Here is a 19,689-nt window from a genome sequence, read left to right as displayed (position 1 = left end):
AACGGGAAAATCAGTAGAAAGAACAACTCAACTAATATAGCGAAAAAAAACCACCCACAAACCAAAGACCTGTCTGCTTCTATATAGTAAGCACTGCAAACTGTTTATCGGCAATGCATACAGGAAGGTTTGTATTATAGCACCTCTGAGACGTTATTTTAAGCTTTCAACAGTGAATGCATCAGAAAATCAAATGCACAGAAGATTAAATAAAATGAGTCCTGGCATATTTGGTAGCATTAAAACTTATAAAATACATCCTGATGTCTCTAAAATCTGTCAGCATTAGAGATTTAGGAACATTTTAGAAATAGTTTGAAGATCATTCTCCTATGATATACTGAGCACCACCACTGAAAATCCTCATGCAACTGCTATTAACCAACATCCCTTCACAGACCAGCTCAAACAAAAAGAGAAAAAGAAAATGGTGGAGGACAACCAAATGAGAGTCTTAGAACAAACTCTCACGTGGAAAACGGCAATGAACTTTACCACATACACACAACAATGTTTCAGCCAGCAACCCTATCACATCTTCTTGCCTTACATTATTTCCACATCCAGTGATATCTTGAAATGGAAATCTGAAGCTTATATCCAGTCATCAGTGGAAAGTGTGAAAGCTTACTGGGGGTGGCATGTATTTAAGGAATGTTAATTATCATACTAGCAGCACAGAGTATGCACTACGCTCATCAGCTCCTGTAAAACACTGAGCTTTCTAATATTTTCTTTCTGACATTCACCGTTTCCTCCAGATAATGACCCCATTACCTTAGATGAATACAACACAAAAGTCTAGGCACCCCCTCAGAGGTCAACTAATACTTTTGTCCCTTGCACAGCCTCAAATTTTACATTTTATTCAGACAGAAAGATTTTCAACAGCAACTGAGGAAAGGTAAACAAGAAAGTTCTTGCTAGTGTGAAGCAAAAGCAAATTCAACCGTTTTCAAATGTTCTGGCTTTGCCAAAGAGCATCCACACAGACTAAGTGGGATGAAATTATCTAAAGAAGATGGATGAAGGCCAAATAAATATCCGAAGCAGATACAGAGGGGAGAAAGATGCATCTAAGAAATAAGGAGGGTTTGAGATCAGAAAGATATTAAAAAGCCATAATATGGCCTGGTTTTAGAAGGAAAGAAGACCAGCCAGCTCAGGACAGGCATTTGAGTTATTGCAGCTATCTGGGAAGGATTCAGGAGGTATAATATGCACAGCCTTTTGCAGGCAGATATGAGCTTATTTCGCACGAGATGACCAGAAGCCATTCTGCTATGACAGCATACCATCAAGCACTTGGTAGTAAGCCTTGCTGCGAAGCAGTGTAAATATACTGTGTCAGGCAACGTACCATTCTCGTGTGGCCACAAGTCCTCAGGCTGACCCAGAGTGCAGGCTACAGTAAGCTCACATCTGTTTGCAAATGGGCGTGCACATACACTCACAAAAAGAAAAGAAAGAAAGAAAGAAAGATTTCAAGACCAATGTGCAATGAATCCAACAACTACCGGGTGGGAAGAACCGAGGTTTGCAGGAACATGGATGGGAGAAACAGTTGGGAAAAGTTAACAGGAAGACAGATCATGGTGTGGGGAGACCAACACTGAACATGCATGTTTAGGGAAGGGGCACAGTGAAGGCCCAAATTTATAAAAGACATTTCTTACAGAGGCAGCTCTTTAACTGAGACAGATTAAACATCAGAAGTGTGAAAAGTATTACATGGTACAAGTCCTTATGGAATGACTTCTCTCACAGTGATATGAGCAACTTTTCTTCTAGGGACTTGAATGTTTTGTATAGAATTATACTACCAATCTCTTTTCAAAATTAATACAACTCAGATACAAATACCTAGCTACAAACACACAACCTGTTATAGCTGATATATGCATATACATACCTGTATTTAAGTCCAATACAAGTATATTTGCAATCAATTATTACCTTCTGTATTTCATTCTCTTCTGATTACATATAAACAATCATTAATAATAAGTATTAGTTTTTCCCTTAAACTTTTCATATTTCAATTCTGAAAGGAAGATAGTTCATTTGATGAAAAGCACAAGGAGAAAAAGGTGCTTGCTATACATACATAATAAAACACTGCTATTTTATTTGCTTCCTAATCAAATAATGGATTTTGATTTACCTTTATCTGATGGATTTCTGATTTATATGCAACATACAACACATATTGTATCATTGATAAATACTACTCACCTAACAAATTTCCTGTGATGTATGTAAAAATATTAACTAATTAATCTTCATAACATGTCTTTGAGATAGATTACAGAATCTCTACTATGCATGCAGAAAAAAAACACACAACACTTAGAGAACTTGCTTAATAAGTTAAAGCATATAAATGCAGTAATATGGATTGGAATTCAGAAATTCCTACGGGTCAATCCTTTTGTAAAGCTTTGTCAGAACTGAAACTCTTCTTATTCATCCTATTTTCAATCTCACATCTACAGTGACGTTTAGGAATAGATAGGTCATGTTGCATATGTTTATGTAAGTGTAACTTGGTGTTGCAAATATGCATTTGGTATATAAATATAAATACATAACATATTTTCTAAGGATCTGTTTAGGTATGCTGGTTGCACAGTGTTAAACTGGTTCATCTCTTATTCCACTCCAACTTTCATCTTCACAGAGCAGAAAAAATGTACTTGATGCATTTATCAGAACTTTACCAATGGCATCGGGAACTTTTAAGGCATGTTACTTTTTTAAAGCATCTTCATTACTTTTTGTTTTAATTAAATTGGATGTAATAGTGACAACATACTGGCTTCACTTAAGCAACTGGGGGAATAGGAAAAATCTACAAAGAAAAAAACATCTGTAATATACAAACTTTGACGAGAAGATTGGTCAAAGCCATTAAGAAAAGAAAAATGGCAAACTTCTAGAGATTGTTTTAGAATATCCTAAAGCTTGTTTTCTAATTAATTTCAGAATTGAAGTTTACTGCACTGAAAGTCATCTTCGTTGCTGACAGACAAATTATTTATTTTACAGATGCCTAAGAATGAGAAATAATTCAAGATAAAGCAATATGATTCAGGCAAAGCAAATGTTTTGCTGTACTCACCTTAGGCACCCAGTGGCATTGCGCAGCACCTGTGATGAATGGAGTTGTATTTTATGATCATCCTGGAGCGGAGAATTTTCCCATCCAGAGTGAGGGATGATCACTGCATTGGTCAACACTGCAAGGGCATCCTGGATGATTGGCATTTTCAGTGCATCACAGGAGGATAGATTCCAGAGAACTCCTACAAAACAACCAAATGACTAATAATTAACACTTTTTTAAAAAAAAGATTGAATAGTTTTAGATTCAAAAACAAATACCAAAACCAAACCACATTATTGTTGCTTGTAACAAAGCTGTTCCTGCCAAGAGAAAAAAAAAATCTGCATCATAAATGGGGCTGAATGATACCTGAACACTTTCACAATAGGAATACAGCCTTGAATACACAAATTGTCACAGAACCACTGGAAATTTCTCAGAGCTAGGCCTCAGCTCATTCTTACTTTCCTTCCCGTGGAAACAGCAGCCTGGCTTGACAGCTAGCCTTGAGGGGCAAAATTCAGTTTTGCCTGTATTGCTTTCAAGTCTTGAACCAACAATGCAAAATATTATAATCACCACACATACATAATCACCAAGGTTGCAAATATGAACATTAAATTACACTATCAAAAAGCAAAGGGAGTGATGGTGGGTGGAAACTGCTAAAGACCTAAGAACGTGGGCTCAAACATTCATAAATATAAGCAGCAAGAACACTACTTGCTCCAGGCTTTCTTTAGCATTCTCTGTGTTGAAGGAGAGGTATAATTAACAGGAATCAACCTACTTTTTTTGGTTTCCCTTTAAAATTAATTACTTCTACAGGAAGACTGTTTCAGTTATACAACTTCATGTTTTAAATATTTTATACAGAACTGTATATAAAGGCAGTTTTGCATTTTAATGTAAAACTTTTGCTTAGCATACCAATAAAAGTCCAACTTAAAATCATCTGTATATGGTAAACAGACAGAAACTGACAGATTTTAGCTAGATACAAAAAAATAACAGAAATGAGAATACTGCTCTTTTTTTTTTTTCACTTGTTACTTTAAAGAGTCTTTGATTTCTGCTATGAATGCCTTTATGAAAAGTAATACAGTATTTAAAGGAATAAAAGCATTCAGAATGATATTGATATTCACTTATCTATAACCTGTTCTTGGTAAGCTTCATTGGCACATCTACTGTCCTTGAAATACCTAGTATTTTGCTGGTTTTTTTCAGTATAAAAAACAATGCAGCTGTCTTTTTTTTTTTTTTTACATTTATCTAGATAGGTGTAAATGGTATGCAAATCCTTCTCTTTCCAAGGTCTGATTTAATACTTATACAAGGCAATGCGTTGCTTCTTTGCGAAGAAGTCCTGTTTCAGATCTGAAGCAGAGAAGAGTTCTTTGATGGTAACAAAAGAGCACTTTGGGCTTCAAAAACTAGTCATAAACTGGAAAAGCAGAAAAAAAAATACAGAAGAATAAAAAATAAGAGCTCTTTCTAGCAAAACGTAACGTACTATCTGTTATTCACTAGGTTCTTACTAATTAAAAGTAAACTCATGTAAACTTCATCTTTACTCCCTTGTTCTCTACTTTAAATACATTTGATATTGTGCACAAGAACTTTTGCTCAATAAACTTCCATAGGAACTGGCCAGCTCCAAATAAAAACCTACTCATTCACTCAAGAGCCAGAAAATAGGGTCTGGTTTCACTAACTGGAAATAAAACCTTCACAGTAACAGAATGAAGGGATCACCAGACTAGATTCAGCTGTTCTGTGTTCTCCTAAATGATTATGACTTAAGGTAGAGTTAAACAAAACAGCACTGCCTGGTAAGCCTGACAGTCTTCGAAGTTGTTGAACCTCACACACAGTTTAAAACTATAAGACAATCTTCCATGCTATAGCAATGCCTTTTACCTAATTTTAAGTTTTTTTTTTTTTTTTTTTTTTAATGCTACCAACTACATTAATGAATGAAACAATTTAATTCTGACAAGTTATATTTTATTTTCTCAGTTGGTGGACTCTGCTGCTTGCTGAGGTTGGCATTTTAAGTGCCTCCTTGTACCCTTCCTTAATTAAAGGATTTACAGTTATAAAGGGAACTGGGAATTCATTTCCCATTACTTTTGCTCAGAAGGACCTGGAGTTAATTTATGTGGAGACAAAGAAGATAATCCCTTCCCTGAACTTTCCAAGAGGCAGGAAGAAAACACGAACATCTTTTACCTGAGGCACCTTCCAATGTGGACATATCTCTGGTCCGTATGACTGAACGCATTTTTCAAGCCCCATATGCATTACATTCCCTTTTAAGACTACAGTAAGGAGTTAATCATAGACATCATTTGCCACTTTGCTCTGAAAGCCCTGACTGAATTGGCTTTCCAAGCACAATAAGCAAATCTGAAATAGCACTCAAAGTGCCTTGACTGCCCCCTAAATATTTGTATGCTATCAGCTGCCCATAGGAGGAGCAGGGACTGAACTCAGAGTATCTATGATTCGTTGAGAATAGTGGAACCTACCCTGCTGAATATGGATTGGAAGAGTTGTTAATCCAATCTAATCATTTAACTCAATATAGCTTACCATCTGTAGAACGACTTTTGTGAGGGGAGAGGAAATAAGGAACTGGTCAGATCAATGTTGAACGTCTCTTACTCAATCACTTGTGTTCACCGTACCTTATATCCTCCTTGGATTTAAGGTTGTAATACATTGAAAGGAGGCATTTTGTCTCCCTGTTTATTTGCAAGCCACTTCGGTTTCTGTTGAATGCTGCACAGAAAGTGAAAAATAGCCGCACCAGACTGATCATGTTTATTTGAAGGCTGAAGCTTCCATCCTTACATGAAAAGAATTGAAGACCACAGGAAAAGTATCTTGCAATCTCATTTTGAGTTTAAACATGAGAAACTTGTACTGAAAGCAATCCAGCTGGAAGATGGATTTGGGGTCTGAGTACCAATTACCATTCTGCAGACATCAGATGAAGGACTCTTCAAAAGAGTCTACTGGAATGCTTGCTATGGAGATCTTGCTGTACCAAGTTAAATCTTCTGGAAGAGCTTATCAAAGGACATGCATTTACTAGGTTCAACAGGTTGTTTAACACACTAGAGAGAAATAATCTTTCCTAAGAAGGCCTTTCACAGACGACAACAATCAAATTTTAAAAATTTTGAAAAGTGTTGTAACCAACATTTTTAAAAGCTATCTTACAACTCAGTACAAACAGCTAAAAGGGTTTAAACTCAGTTACTGGAATCAGTGGCCACTACGCAGGTTTTTTTGTTCTCTTTTTCTCTCTAATGTGGTAACACCAATCCTGCCCTAATTCTTTTAAATTATGCATAGCTGAAGAACTTCATCTTAAATTACATATTAGTATAATCCTTAGTTCTTCTACTAGAACAATATCGTACGGGTTCCTATTACCAGTTGTGTTTTGTTGCCATCCTTTGCAGAAATATGTATGCTGGCAAATCAGAAATATATCACAGAATCATAGAATGGTTTGGGTTGGAAGGGACCTTAAAGATGATTTAATTCCATATGTACCTTAAAATGTATGTCCCCCTGGGATCTTTTGACAGATGTAGTTCATAAGGAAAACTACACATAGATCTTAATTAAAGCAATTTAAATTTGTTGCCATTGGAAGAGTGAACTGAGAACAGAGAACCAGGAAAAGTTTTGATTTATCTTTCTCTTAGCTGAAGTCTAGATTGAAGTCAAAGTCTAGACTGAAGACAAGACAAACGCTTTTAAAAACACAGTCCAGGCTGATGGGATGTTACTGCTGCTAGACAGTGTGTATCCACTATGCCTTCAGCTTAGAAATAGCACTGCTTTCTGCATAAATCAAATTAATTTAAGCTATTGCAAAATAGCATCATTTAAACGAAAGGAGCAAAGCAAAATATTTTTTTTTAAATTTAAGACAATTTAATGGAGCAGTCTGAACATAAAAAACCATTGTCTTTAAATTGGGAGCTCAAACTCAACCTGACTAAAATCTTCAACAGATTTTTTTAGCCAGTGTTTTACTCAGAACTGGTACTCATATATATAGATCTATAGACAATGGATGTAAGTAATGACCTGATTAGACAGGTACTATCCCTATTTCACTCAAAGTTAAGAAAGTAGAGATTCCATGCAAAAATATCACCGATATTTTTGAATATCATCAGATTTTATTTCTGACTGTGCTGCACAGTCAATATATATAAATATAATAATATATTTATATATTATTATATATATATATATTTACTTACAGTCCTTGTAATGATTTAGTGACATACTTCTTCTTATTCTGACTGCTATTATTGGGAGAAAAAAAACTTTGATTCTTCTCAATTTGGTATGTTTAAGACAGCCTTAAACTTATACTTAAGACTTGGCTTATCGAATATTCTTTGTTAAAAATACAAATCTAAGTCTTCCAGGCTTTTCTTTCTATCTTAGTTTAATAGTTTGGTCATGGTCTGATGCAGAGTCTGATTTGGTAGAGTTGAGACCCTGCCTGCCTCACACTGAGTACAACTTTGGCAGGCTGTTTGTTTATAAGCTGAAGGCGTGCCGGTACTTCAGGGAGTTACCTTCACGCATATAACAAATCAGATTGAAATCTGAGAGCTAAATACCCTGCTGAGAAGCTAAGCACAAGGGATCTTTTGCTGGTGCCCTTAGGAAACGCATCTTCTACCCCAAGCTCTCAAGTGTTAGAAAAGTCACTTACTGGCTCTCACTGCAGCTTTAATGCTCAAGAGCCCCTTGTAATTGTAATGCTGCTTGGCAGAGCTGATCAGCTCCATTGCAGCAGGGTGTGGGCTCTGTATGCATTACATCAGTTCTGCTGAGTTCAGGGCAGGGACAGAGATGAAATCATTTATCCTACTGAGAAACGCACATCTCTTTAAATGCAACTGGTGTTTAAGAAGCACAGGAGCCACCCTACAACTTCAGGAAAACTTAACTGACGTACATAAAAGATGTCAAACATCAGCCATTGCATCATTTCTTAATGCTAGGTGCAAGAATACTTCACAGCTAGCTCGACCATCAGGAACTGGTAAGTAACAGACTTTCGATAGATGAAAAAAAAAAAACACAGGGCCATTTGAACTCTGTCACCTGAACAATTCAGAGCTCATAAGATAGCTCCCTACAAAAGTATTTCAAAAATAATTAAATAAATAAATAATCAAAATTGGCATAACAGATAAGGAGGCTTCACTAATTTTCTTGAAATAATATTTTAACTGGTTAATGTATGACTACCTTATGGGGACCTTCATGTAATTCAGTACATGCATGTACATGCACAAAGGTGGTTTTCTATGTACCTGTGCATAAGACAGCCCATGAAAAGTGCAAATTGAGAAAGAATGGGTTTCAGTGAAAGTCATAAGCAGTTACAAGTCCATGGAACAGAAAGTGAAGCTGCAGGCAGTTCAGTTCTTTTCCTTCTGCAGCCATTCTCAGCCTTACAAAACAAAATCTTTCCTGGAAAGAGTATAAAGTTTGTTTTTTTTTTTAAATTTGCAAACAAATACAAGCTTGATCTTGACTGAAGAGTAATTATAAGCATTTACTCTGAAAAGCTAACTCTTTCCTTCTTGAGTGCTGCTCTTTTCATTACAAAATTAAATATAGGATTTTATTAAAACCTAAAGGACTGATTTTATTATTGTTTGCACAAACTTTGCTGAACAAATTCTGTCCATATGCTATTGCATTAACTGAAACCTTCTGTTTACTTGTCAACAAGACTGAACTTTGACCTAGCATTACTGCTCTATCTCTGCTGTATGCTTTAAAATAACATCTAAGTGTGTAAGGGAAGAACTATCGGACAAGAAAGTTAGACAGGTATTAGCTTTAATGTCAGACAGCAGAGAAATTACCAGAAGAGTTGAATTCAGTTACTATGGAAAGACCAGTGATTCCAGCTTTTTTATTTATTTCCCTGATGAAATTAAACTGGTCCCGTATTACTGCCATAAAACACAGAAACCAAATCAAAAGCACTTAATTCTAAATGAGAGAAACACAGAAAAATAGACTGTTTTCAAACAAAATTTCACCCTAATGCATAATGACAATACCATTCTCAACTAAATCCCCTGTTAGAAAGCAAGGAAATCAAACGAGCATATATAAATGGATGGGAAGATTTTTTTTTTCAGTGTTTAAACATGTATTTTACAGAAGATTTTTTAGAGCACCCAAAATTAAAATACATGTTTTGTAACAGACACTAAGACAGAAGTGTTATACTTGAAAACGAACATCAAGTTAAAGCTCTAGGTACTAAAGTCCTTTCTCATAAAAACCATTTAGGAAGTTAGACCTATCTATAAAGTCATAGCTACATGCAAAATGGAAAGCTCAGTGTACACTTATTCAAAAAAAACACAAGCCATATCTTAAAATTGATATGCAAGATAAGACAGGACTGAAATACAGATTATTGAAGGGAAGGGATGTTGGCCTAAAATAAAAAATTAAATTTGCTTGGCCACAATGAAAAAAGCAATTCCATCACAAAATAAAATGTTTCAGCTTATCCTCAACTTAGTTAACTTTTTTTGTTTGTTTTGTAAACAAAAAGTGAAATATTCAGATCTCAAAATATTTTAAAAAGAAAATTTAAGCTTTCTGTGTTGCAAACACAAACATTTCAAACTACAGAGTCCTTTTGAACTGCAAGTGTTTTAAAACTCCATCATTCAGGCAGGGGCATCAAAATTATATGCCAAGCTGATTTTTTCCAAAGGATTACTACTTGCTGAAGAAGTTCAATGCAGCTGTTACATCAAGCCATATGCTGCAACAGATGTCCTCTATTTATCACTCCAGATTGCCTTGTTTGATATTTCATCTGAAACTTAGATTTGACCAAATTAAAAAAAAGTAAATACGAAAATGCTTCTTGTAGTATATTAGCAAGCAAATTATGAATTCCGTCCCTTTCATTGCCATATGAATAACCTGAATTAATTTCATAGAAGAAATTGCATAGAAGATGCATCTCCCTGATTGTACAAGGAAAAGATGATCATTTCCAATTGTGCCTTGAAAGTTCAGTTTGGTTCATATGTGAGTTATTCCAATTCTAGACAGGAAAGGCAGGCACAGAGGTACCACCTTGGGCTGTGGGCTAGGACCAGGCGTAGTAAATTCAGGACAACTGAGTAAGCGCAGCAGGGAGCTGGTGGTGCAGGCCTCAAGCCGTGCCATGGCGCAGGGTCATGGCAGAGGCAGCCATGGCCATGTGGGCAGGAGCCTGCTGCCTCCCCAGCACCGGCTTCGCTCCAGGAGGGCCTTGAGCTGTGGAAGCAGCCCCAAGCAGCCCCTGAGGCAGAGCAGTGAGGGACTTGCCCATTGTGGACATCACACTGCTGCCAGCCGAGACCTCAGGAAGCCGTGGAGTCATTGCGACTCCCCCCATTCATCTTGAAAAAGACTGACGCCGTCAACTTGAGGAAGGCTTTGTGTCACAGCTCTATCCGTGCCCACAATGACACACGGGGTGTAACTGGCACACCAGATCAGTGCCCTGGCCTGTCACTAAGAAAGCAGAGCGGAAGATTGTGGACAGCATCAGTTTAAAACCATTTCCATATTTAATCCATAACAGCAGGGGTGAATGAGTTCATCTGATCATTCAGAAAAAGTTGAGAATGACTTCATGAAAACAACAAATCCTATCAGTGGGTTTCCCCATTTTCAGGGCCAAAATAGCAACAGCTTATTGAGAAAGGGGGGAAAAGCTGTTTTATAATTAGACAGTAAATTGTAATAGATTTTGTAGAAAAATATTCCGCTGAAACTGTCAATATTGTTTGCATAAGTGTTATTTGATCAGAATGAATCATTTCTGAAGCAAAACTACACAATTTATTAAATTACTTTTACATTTGCCATTACAGATGAGCTACAAACGGAATGTGTTTTGAGCGGTGCTGCAATTTGTTGGTGATGCTGTAGCCCACAGGCTGGAAATCAGCTTCCCAACAACTTACAAGTATGAGCAGCGCCGCCTTCTCCTTCTCCAGTGTGTGAGGAAGACGGCTTCTCAGGACAAGGATGTTGTGCCACAGTAACTGGTGCCAACTAATCCCTTCCCTGGATTTGTTTGGAAATCTCTCTTGCATTTCTAGAAATACAATGTTTTCTGTAGGTGACAAAAAATCTAAAATTTAAGCATTATCAGACTGTAGAATTGTACTGTAATGTACAACATCATTTCTCCATTTCACCACTTCTGCAGGCCAGGTATCTAGGCCTTTATTGGTTTTATTTCTGCATAATTGTGTTATATGCAAATTTTATTAAAATAGTAGCAGCAATTACTTTTCTGCATACAACAAATCCTTGGTTGCCTTTTCGCCTCATAATATCTTTTTAAGTGTAACAGCAAGAGCCATAAAGTATAATATGTAAAGTTTCTGCTGTGGGTTGAAATTCATGCTTTTGCTGCAACCCTAAATTTGCAGATTTGGAGGAGTTTGGCATTTTATATGAAATTCTTACTGACTTCCAGAACTCAGGAAAGAAGGACGTTGAAGAATATCTTGTATACAACTATCTCAAACAATGACAGAGAGTCAAATTATTAGGTAACTTTGTGAACTAGAAATGCTTCTGTGCTCAAAGAGAAGAAATATCAGTAAAACTATACTATGTAATTCCTCATTCAGCCATTGGCTTTGATCCAACATAAATAGATATGAATTTTCAGCCCAGAAATAATTTTATTAATGTTGAAAACATCTATAATTTAAAACTCCAAATCAGAGGTAAATTAGTACAAAAAGATTTAATCAACTTTTAAAATTGATTTTGCTAGGAAACTGTACTTACAATTACATCCATTTAATGAAACAGCAGGAAAGATTAGAGATAGTACCTGTCAAATCTCCCTTTTGAAGAAAATGCATTTAACTTTTAAACATACAAGCAAATTTAAGTGGCTAAGCAAGTAGACTTGAAAATTGTGAATCTTATCCTAAACCTAATATTAAAAAAATAATTTAAAAGTATCCCTAAGAAAAATTTAGAAGTTTTTTCTATTTCTTTTTTCTCTTCCACAATCTTTACAGCTGTTGACTGTAAGGAAGGTAAATACAGAGTTTGTAAGTCACCTGCTTCTGTGCTTGGTAAGTTCTTTTAAGCACTTCTTTAAAATTATTACAGGGAATTTGCATATCTGCAGAGGAGAAACTAAACAAGAAATGAATTAATGCCTTTTATTGCCCAAATCAATACAAACGCTTCTGAAAGCTGTGTTTTATGCTAGCGGTTATCTATTTCCACACATCCCCTTTCTAATTTCCTTGATTGACAGGACAATGTGATTGGATGTTGGAGGTGCAGAAGCAGCTAATTCACAGAGCTGCATCTTAAAAGGCATTTGTAAACTTTCTTCATTGATTCCATTTTCTTTAACTACATAGAGTTATGTGCCCCAAATTATATTCGGCAGTCTTATTAACTTAGCTAGGCATATAGTGAACCAAATTTATGCCAACCCTCTAGCAATGGTATTATCATGGTTATACCGCCACGACAATTTAAGCACATACACGGCTTTTCAAATTGTTTGATTGTGATAACCAGCATACATATCTGAACCTAAAACATATTATATCTTCATGATCTAATTTTCAGTTACTGTAAAGCTGTAAGCTTCTGTTTGGTTCTGAAAGCAAGCTACCTTATATCTTCCTACTTATCTTTTTATATTAAATATGAAGAGATTATAATTATTTAGACCTCTCACTGGCCAGGCTTCCTTATACTTTCATTGCTTCATTACAACATTTAAATATAATTAATAAATGGGACACTTAATACGATAGACACTGGAAGAGAACACCTAGTATAAACCTGAACAACAACAACAAAAAAGGATATAATAGATTTTTAGAAATATATCAAGGAGAAATATTATAACAACACAACTAATAGAAGGGTTTGTTTTTTCTTTACTTAAGTCAGTGGGAATGTCTCCTGGGAGTGAGAAAAAACACCTTTTATTCATCTTCAGATCAAATCTCCCAGGTGCAACAGGACTGCAAATAGTTGCCACCTCTAAGTGAAAGTTTACATCACAATAAAATGTCACATCTGTGTTTACACACTCCAGTAACTGAGCTAATGTCAAGGGCACTTTTTCAGAGAATTACTGAATTGATAAACTTCTTCAAGATCCTAAGTACTAAATACTCAGTCCTTTGCCATAATATTGTTAAATATTATTTACCATATATGAAATCTAAAGCCTAATATGTCAAAAAGTTCAATTAGAAAATAACATCACAAATAAGAAACAACCACTATTGTGTTACTTTGACTTTGGGAACTGCCAACAGAAGAATTGACATTGTACAATAAAGTTGAAAATGCCAAAGAATAGTCCACAATTACCTAAAAAATGAAAATAAAAATCACGATAAAGCTTCCACTGAGATAAGCCAAAGGGTCAATTTAAACAGAATATTCCCTTAAACTTGCTTTACACATCACTGCAGGTTCACTAACTTGCTATTGCACTGATTAGCGAAGACACATACAAAACTCAAAGGGACCTTGCAGAGTTTCCTGACCAACCTGCTTATAATTTATGCACCTACTAATAATCAGTATGCAATCACAAAGAAGTTTAAACTGCAGTTGTTACCTCAAACCAGATAGTTATAAGCAGGATAACATATGATAGCTTTCAGTAACACTGACAGAGTATCAGTAAGTTTATAAATACCTCATTTGAAATATCTGGCAAATGCTAAAAATGCAACATACAGCATAAAACAACTACATAATAATGTTGTATAACATGGGGTGACAAACCAAGCCAAAAACCAAGCCAAATTGTCCACAGCTGAAATTAGAGACAATATAAATACATAATAGAAACCAAAACCCATGAAGTAGATGACAATTTTTCATGTCCAACCCTACTACATGCCAACACTTGGGGAACTAGAAATTCTTTGAAAGAAATATAATGTAAAAAAGGTTTTATATATATGTTTTTGGCAGGAACAGAATGTATGTGTTTCGATTCAATGAACATAAATGTGAATGAAATATACTGGGACTACATGTATCTTTCTATACTGTATATATTTATAGTGTTACATAGTTTGTGCTTTTTTTAATTTTGAGTGGTAAAATTATGATTTTCATAATTTTTTATTTTCATTAGACAATAGTTAAATCTCTGACACCTTAATGTCAACCAAAATAAGCGGCAGGCTGGCTGCCAGTACAAGTAAGAAATAATTTCCCCTATCATTATTTATAGCTTTATTTCTTTATCATCATGTGCTTTCTAAAAGTGGATCATCCACTTTTATCTTTCAATCAAATACGGCATATACAGTTTGAAAACTTTTGATACAGCCATAGAGGAGTCCTGTTTAAAAGGAGCTATTTCTAATTTAGCTAACTTATTGTTCATGAAGCAGAAACAGCTCTTCCACTAGTGATGGATTTTTGTTTGTCAGAATGAAAAGGAGTTCACATCGTTGCATCTGAAACAGCTAACCAGTTACCAGACACAGCTGATAGAACAAAAAGCAAGTGTAGTTTGAATCTATCAATACCTGCTTGACCACACGTTCTCTACAATGAATCAACAGGATTCTTGCATTATTCTTGCTAACACATCTTACTTTTATGTTTTTTTTTTTTTTAATTTTATTTTTTTCCTAATAGTAAACCAAATAGGAAGAATGCTAAAATAGAATTTTATGGAAGTGTTCATAATTAACATTAACTCAGGAAAGAAAAGCTTAGTCACAATCAGCTACACACTGTCATTATTAAGAAGTGATAACATTTTTCTACCATCTGCAGAATCTGTGCTAATTTTGTACTGTGTTCTTGTCTATTTATATTGATTAGGAAAGTGTTAACATACAATTATTTTAAAATAAAAGGCTTTTATTTTTTCCCATTAACAGGAGCTATTGTGGAACACAGAAGCACAGGGCTTTGGTGAAAAAACAGCTAAATTAAGTGTGATGCATTGAGATTATATAGATTTTCATTTACAAATGTATGCAAAACAAGACATTGCAATTCAGATTCTCCTTGAGTCTCTGGAGATTGTCAGAGGTTGCAGATTCCTCACTGCAGGCCCTGCTGAAAACCCTGTTTCTACCAGAATATTTCACTTCTTCATAGCATTTCCATTTTTTGCTATACCTCAGCTACTTTATCCAGGTTCTTCTAGTAAGAAAACAGTTACTATGAAAGTGTTTCTCAAAGAGGAACCTTCCAGTATTTCAAGAAGTACTGCATGGGTATTACCACCATTTAATTTCATCACAGTTGGGCAGCCCAGTTCTCTCAAAGCTTTGAGATGGGAGCCTGCACTGAAACCATTTGCTCCATGTAATGAAAGTCTTGAAAATGTATCACTTTGCAATAAGGTTCAGCTTGCCGAATTCAAAAATTTGAGCTCAGTAAGGTTTTTCAATATTTGTCCAAGCCCTCTGTTACCAAGGAGGAGAACAATGAGATAAATCAAGAAGTGAAAAACTCTGTGTTGGGGGGATTATGGCAGAAAAAAAATAATAATCTGAAAAACAGGAGAAGCCATACATGATGCCAATGGCAATGTTGAAAAGCAAGGAGCTACTAGGATAGAAAGCTGGTTTGCAGGTTTAAGTACCCTTGCAAAACCAGTCTTGAGATAGCTGGAAATTGAAATTCTAAGCTCCTTGGGGAGAAGCAACAAGAAGGAAGAAAATGTACATGTTTGAGGGAAGAACTAATATAATAACTTTCACCTTGGCGGGCATGTGCTTCATGGTACTTGAAGCAGGCAGTGAATGCTTCACTACTGTTCAGATAAATTGAGCTGCTAAAAACATTTCCTGCCCATATTTCTTCCCTCGCTGCTAAGTGCCTACTCAAAGTGATTCACACCATTGTCTTGCCAGATTTCTGGACAGGTCATTTAGACCTGATAGGCTCAGTTCCCCATCTGTAAAACTGAGATAATGATACTTCTCCACCCAAGAGAAGCACTCTGAGGACAGATGCATGAAGAATATTCAGAGGCTGTGCTGACAGAGTCCATATGAAGTCTTATGGCAAGAACTTTGTGCCCTCTCCAGAACTAAGAAACAGAACAGCTTTATGTAGACAGGATGCACAATGAACATGGGATTAAAAGGCTTAAGGCATTATGTTTACTTCTAAAACACCCATTTGCTATTATTTTCTCAGTACTTCCTTCAGGCTATGGTGGCACTACTGAAATAATTATCTTCCTGCCACCTCAAATCAAGAAAGCTGACAGGAAGCAGGAGAAATTTTTGTTTTCCCTCGTGCCCACCACCAAGTTAAATATTTTTTATTACTGAGGCAGCTGCTGCAGGAGTAATCCTTCTTTCCCCAGAAAAGACAGAGGGAAGGAATCTAACTGGGGCAGCTGTCACACTGTAACACTTCACAAAAAAAGCAAAGGATAACTGATTATGATGCAAAATTCCAGCCTGTTTTCTAAGAGATGGAGGATGAGAGGTGCAGCTATGAGTATGGCTTTGGAAAGGAGCTTTGCAGAGTACCACCACTATCAGGATTTCATTTTCAAAGCCAGTGCTACTGATTTGCATTCTGAAAGGCACAGACACAGCCAGGGGAAGTGGTGGCCTTCCGGGATGTACTGACTAATTAAAACAAAACAAACAAATAAAAACAAAACAAAAACACAACTCAAAAGCTGGCCCAAGAATAAAATCCTGAGTACCAATAACTCTCATTCCATTCCTCAGTCACCTCTCTCTGCATGCTTTCCATAGACGTCCAGCTCTCCTGATGCTTACTGTCCCTGTTAGCTGCATCTAACCATACGCAGGCTGGTTCCTACCACTGATGGTTGGCACCTAAACTTCTCAGCAGTAACAGCTTGAGGGCATGCAGCACACACATCCTTTCTGTGGGAATTCAGAAAAATTTAACACCATACTGTGCAATGGCAACTGTAGCCTATTATCTTTTCTTTGAATGACCTGATGACATTATGTGTTCTGTCTACAGACAACATGGAAGCTGCTACTGAAACTGCTGAAGTGTACTGCTGATGTTCATTAGCAGTTTGCCACTTCTCAGAATAAAAGAACAGAATGTTCCCTAGAGTCGGGGCACAGACAACATAACCAAGAGACAAACAAGTATGTTGAATCTGAAGCAGTGGTTACACTTTATTAGATCTGTCAGTAATTCTGTCACTCTGCAGGAGGCACCATCAGAGCTTGTGCAAGCCAGCATCTCTGCACCATTAATCCTGCCTAACGAGTACAAGGTGATAGGTGTTGTAACCAAGAAGCAAAATCAAATATAAAAATCTACATTTAATAAGCACCATGGAGTTTATTCAGACACCCTCAAGGAAGGAATCAGGAGCTAACCGAAGGATGGAAATCTCATCAGTTGTGTCCTAAATGAGGCCTGACCCACCAGGTTAAATAATTTCTGCAGAAGCACAGGTGATGCTGTGTACCCTGACACTTCTTTGATAGAAATGAGAACTTTCTTCACATATTGTAGTAGGAAAATCATAATAGAAATTCAGGCATTGTAAAATGGGATGATGAAAAGATCTTAAGATTTTTTGTTTGTAGCATTAATTACCACATTGACATTAGCAATCAAATAGAATGAAATCAGAAATCGAAAAACTCAAAAAAGCCATCCATCTTCTCTTTTGCATATTAAATAGGATAGTTTAAGGGGAAGGTATCTCCAAATGTTTCAGATTGGTACTGTTTGAAAGCATTTCTGTATTTCTGTAAAAAACAAACCTGAATTTCATAAGGGAAAAAGCTTGAACAACCTTAAAAATACTGGATTTTACTCTAGTGAAACAAAAAATTTACCGCTACCTGAACATCCTAAGTCTAACATACATCACATAGTATGATACCAAATTTCAGAAAAAAAAAAGCTTCAGAAGAGGATGCTGTCCATCTCTCCAGCATGCTTTTCCACTTTCCTTTCAAAGCCATAAGAAAATTCAAAAGCAACAACAACAAAACCATCCTTCTCAGTATACAAAGTATAAAAGAAATTATTAACAGTGTCTAAGAAAATTCAGTAAATTCTGACTTCTTCATGGGCAACCCTACACCAGACTGGATGGAGAGCAGAGCACAGTTGATGGTAGGATTCTGCCCCACAACGCCACATCTTTACATGGAGCACCTCCTGCAAGAACATTCATGGCTAACTGAAAAGAAAAAAGCAGGAGCTGTAACAGGAAACAGATTGCATAATATCAAATAAAGCTATTCATACGTTACACACATCCAGGAGTCTTTAAAGTGTTATGTTACAGCACAGAAGATGGTAATGAAATAAAAAGTTACTGATGGAGCTACTGACACACACCACAGACCTGTGCTTGTAGGGCCTGCATAGAGTTTGAACAAAAAATATCGAAAGATTCAAACCTGTGACCAGTTCTCTGATTTCCAAATCTGTAGTCTTGCGGAGTAACCGTACTAATGCTGGGATACCACCACAGTTTTTCAGAGCAATTTTGTTGTCATCATTTGCCTTCCCATATACCAAGTTTCTCAAAGCTCCACAGGCACTACGGTGGACTTCTGTCATCCGATGGTCCAATAGGTCCACCAGTAATTGTATTCCGCCTTGTCTTCTTATCTGAAACAGGCCAAAGTGATAACCATAACATTAGGGAATAAAGACCGGCATTATATATGTTACCCCCATTTAATTAAGGTGTGGTTTATGCAGGCTATGCTCCAGTAAAGGTATGATGGCAGCCTTGCAAAGCCGCTGTGTTAAACCCATTTGAGTCCTCGTATTACTTTTTCTGTGGCAATATAACCATACAATGACAAACCTGAACCTCTGAAAAAACTGCCAAAAGTTATACAACAGTGTTGCCTCAGCAATATTTCTCAAGGTCCAGCAAGGTTTGCCTTGGCAAGGGTTTCTCTTGTGCTGGAGCAACATCATCTGCTTCAGAGTGCAACACGTCACAAGTTAAAGAGAATATGCACTGTAGGAAAAGACCACAAGACTACTGCAAATTAAAAAAAAATAATACTCAATTCAATAACGTTATTAGGAGTACCTCCTTTTGCATTTAATTAGTTGGAATGTGCGCAGCTACTATAGTACCTGTAAGGATATTATACCAAAAAAACTGGGAAAAAAAGTCTTACAAGTGAAGTTGAAAGGCAAAAATGAGGAAGTCTGCAGAAACATAAAGACTAGGATGATGGACAAACCATGGAAAGTTCATTTTATTAAGTTTGAGGGTGACCCCTAAGTGATGTAAGAGAAAAAGTTATATTCATTCCTAAGGTGGCCTATGAAATAAATTTCTAATGCAGTATCTGATATAAAATATCATTCTACAGGAAGAACAAAAATATTTGAAGCAAATGATCAAGGATGTCAAGAATATCAAGAACAGCTTATTACAAAATATTTTGCAGCAAATCCAGCTTGAGGATACTCTGGTACTACCTGCTCTAAAAACAATAATCGATCTTGGATCTAGTTTTAAGAAA

General features: G+C 36.2%; 1 protein-coding gene across 2 annotated transcripts in view; it reads right to left on the bottom strand.

The window, feature by feature from the left end:
- Positions 1–19,689, bottom strand: part of CTNND2 (catenin delta 2) — a 428,710-nt gene that overhangs the window by 131,316 nt on the left and 277,705 nt on the right. For both annotated transcript variants that reach the window (XM_050709047.1, XM_035552796.2), the window contains 2 exons: positions 18,598–18,811; positions 3,122–3,305 (listed from right to left, as the gene is read on the bottom strand). In XM_050709047.1, the coding sequence (XP_050565004.1) occupies positions 3,122–3,305; positions 18,598–18,811 (398 nt within the window). The remainder of the gene's footprint in view (positions 1–3,121; positions 3,306–18,597; positions 18,812–19,689) is intronic.

This window comes from Cygnus atratus, chromosome 2 (genome assembly GCF_013377495.2).
Source record: "Cygnus atratus isolate AKBS03 ecotype Queensland, Australia chromosome 2, CAtr_DNAZoo_HiC_assembly, whole genome shotgun sequence".
NCBI classification, from domain to species: Eukaryota; Metazoa; Chordata; class Aves; order Anseriformes; family Anatidae; genus Cygnus; species Cygnus atratus.
Note: the sequence above shows the minus strand (reverse complement) of the source record. Positions and strands in the feature narration are given on the sequence as shown.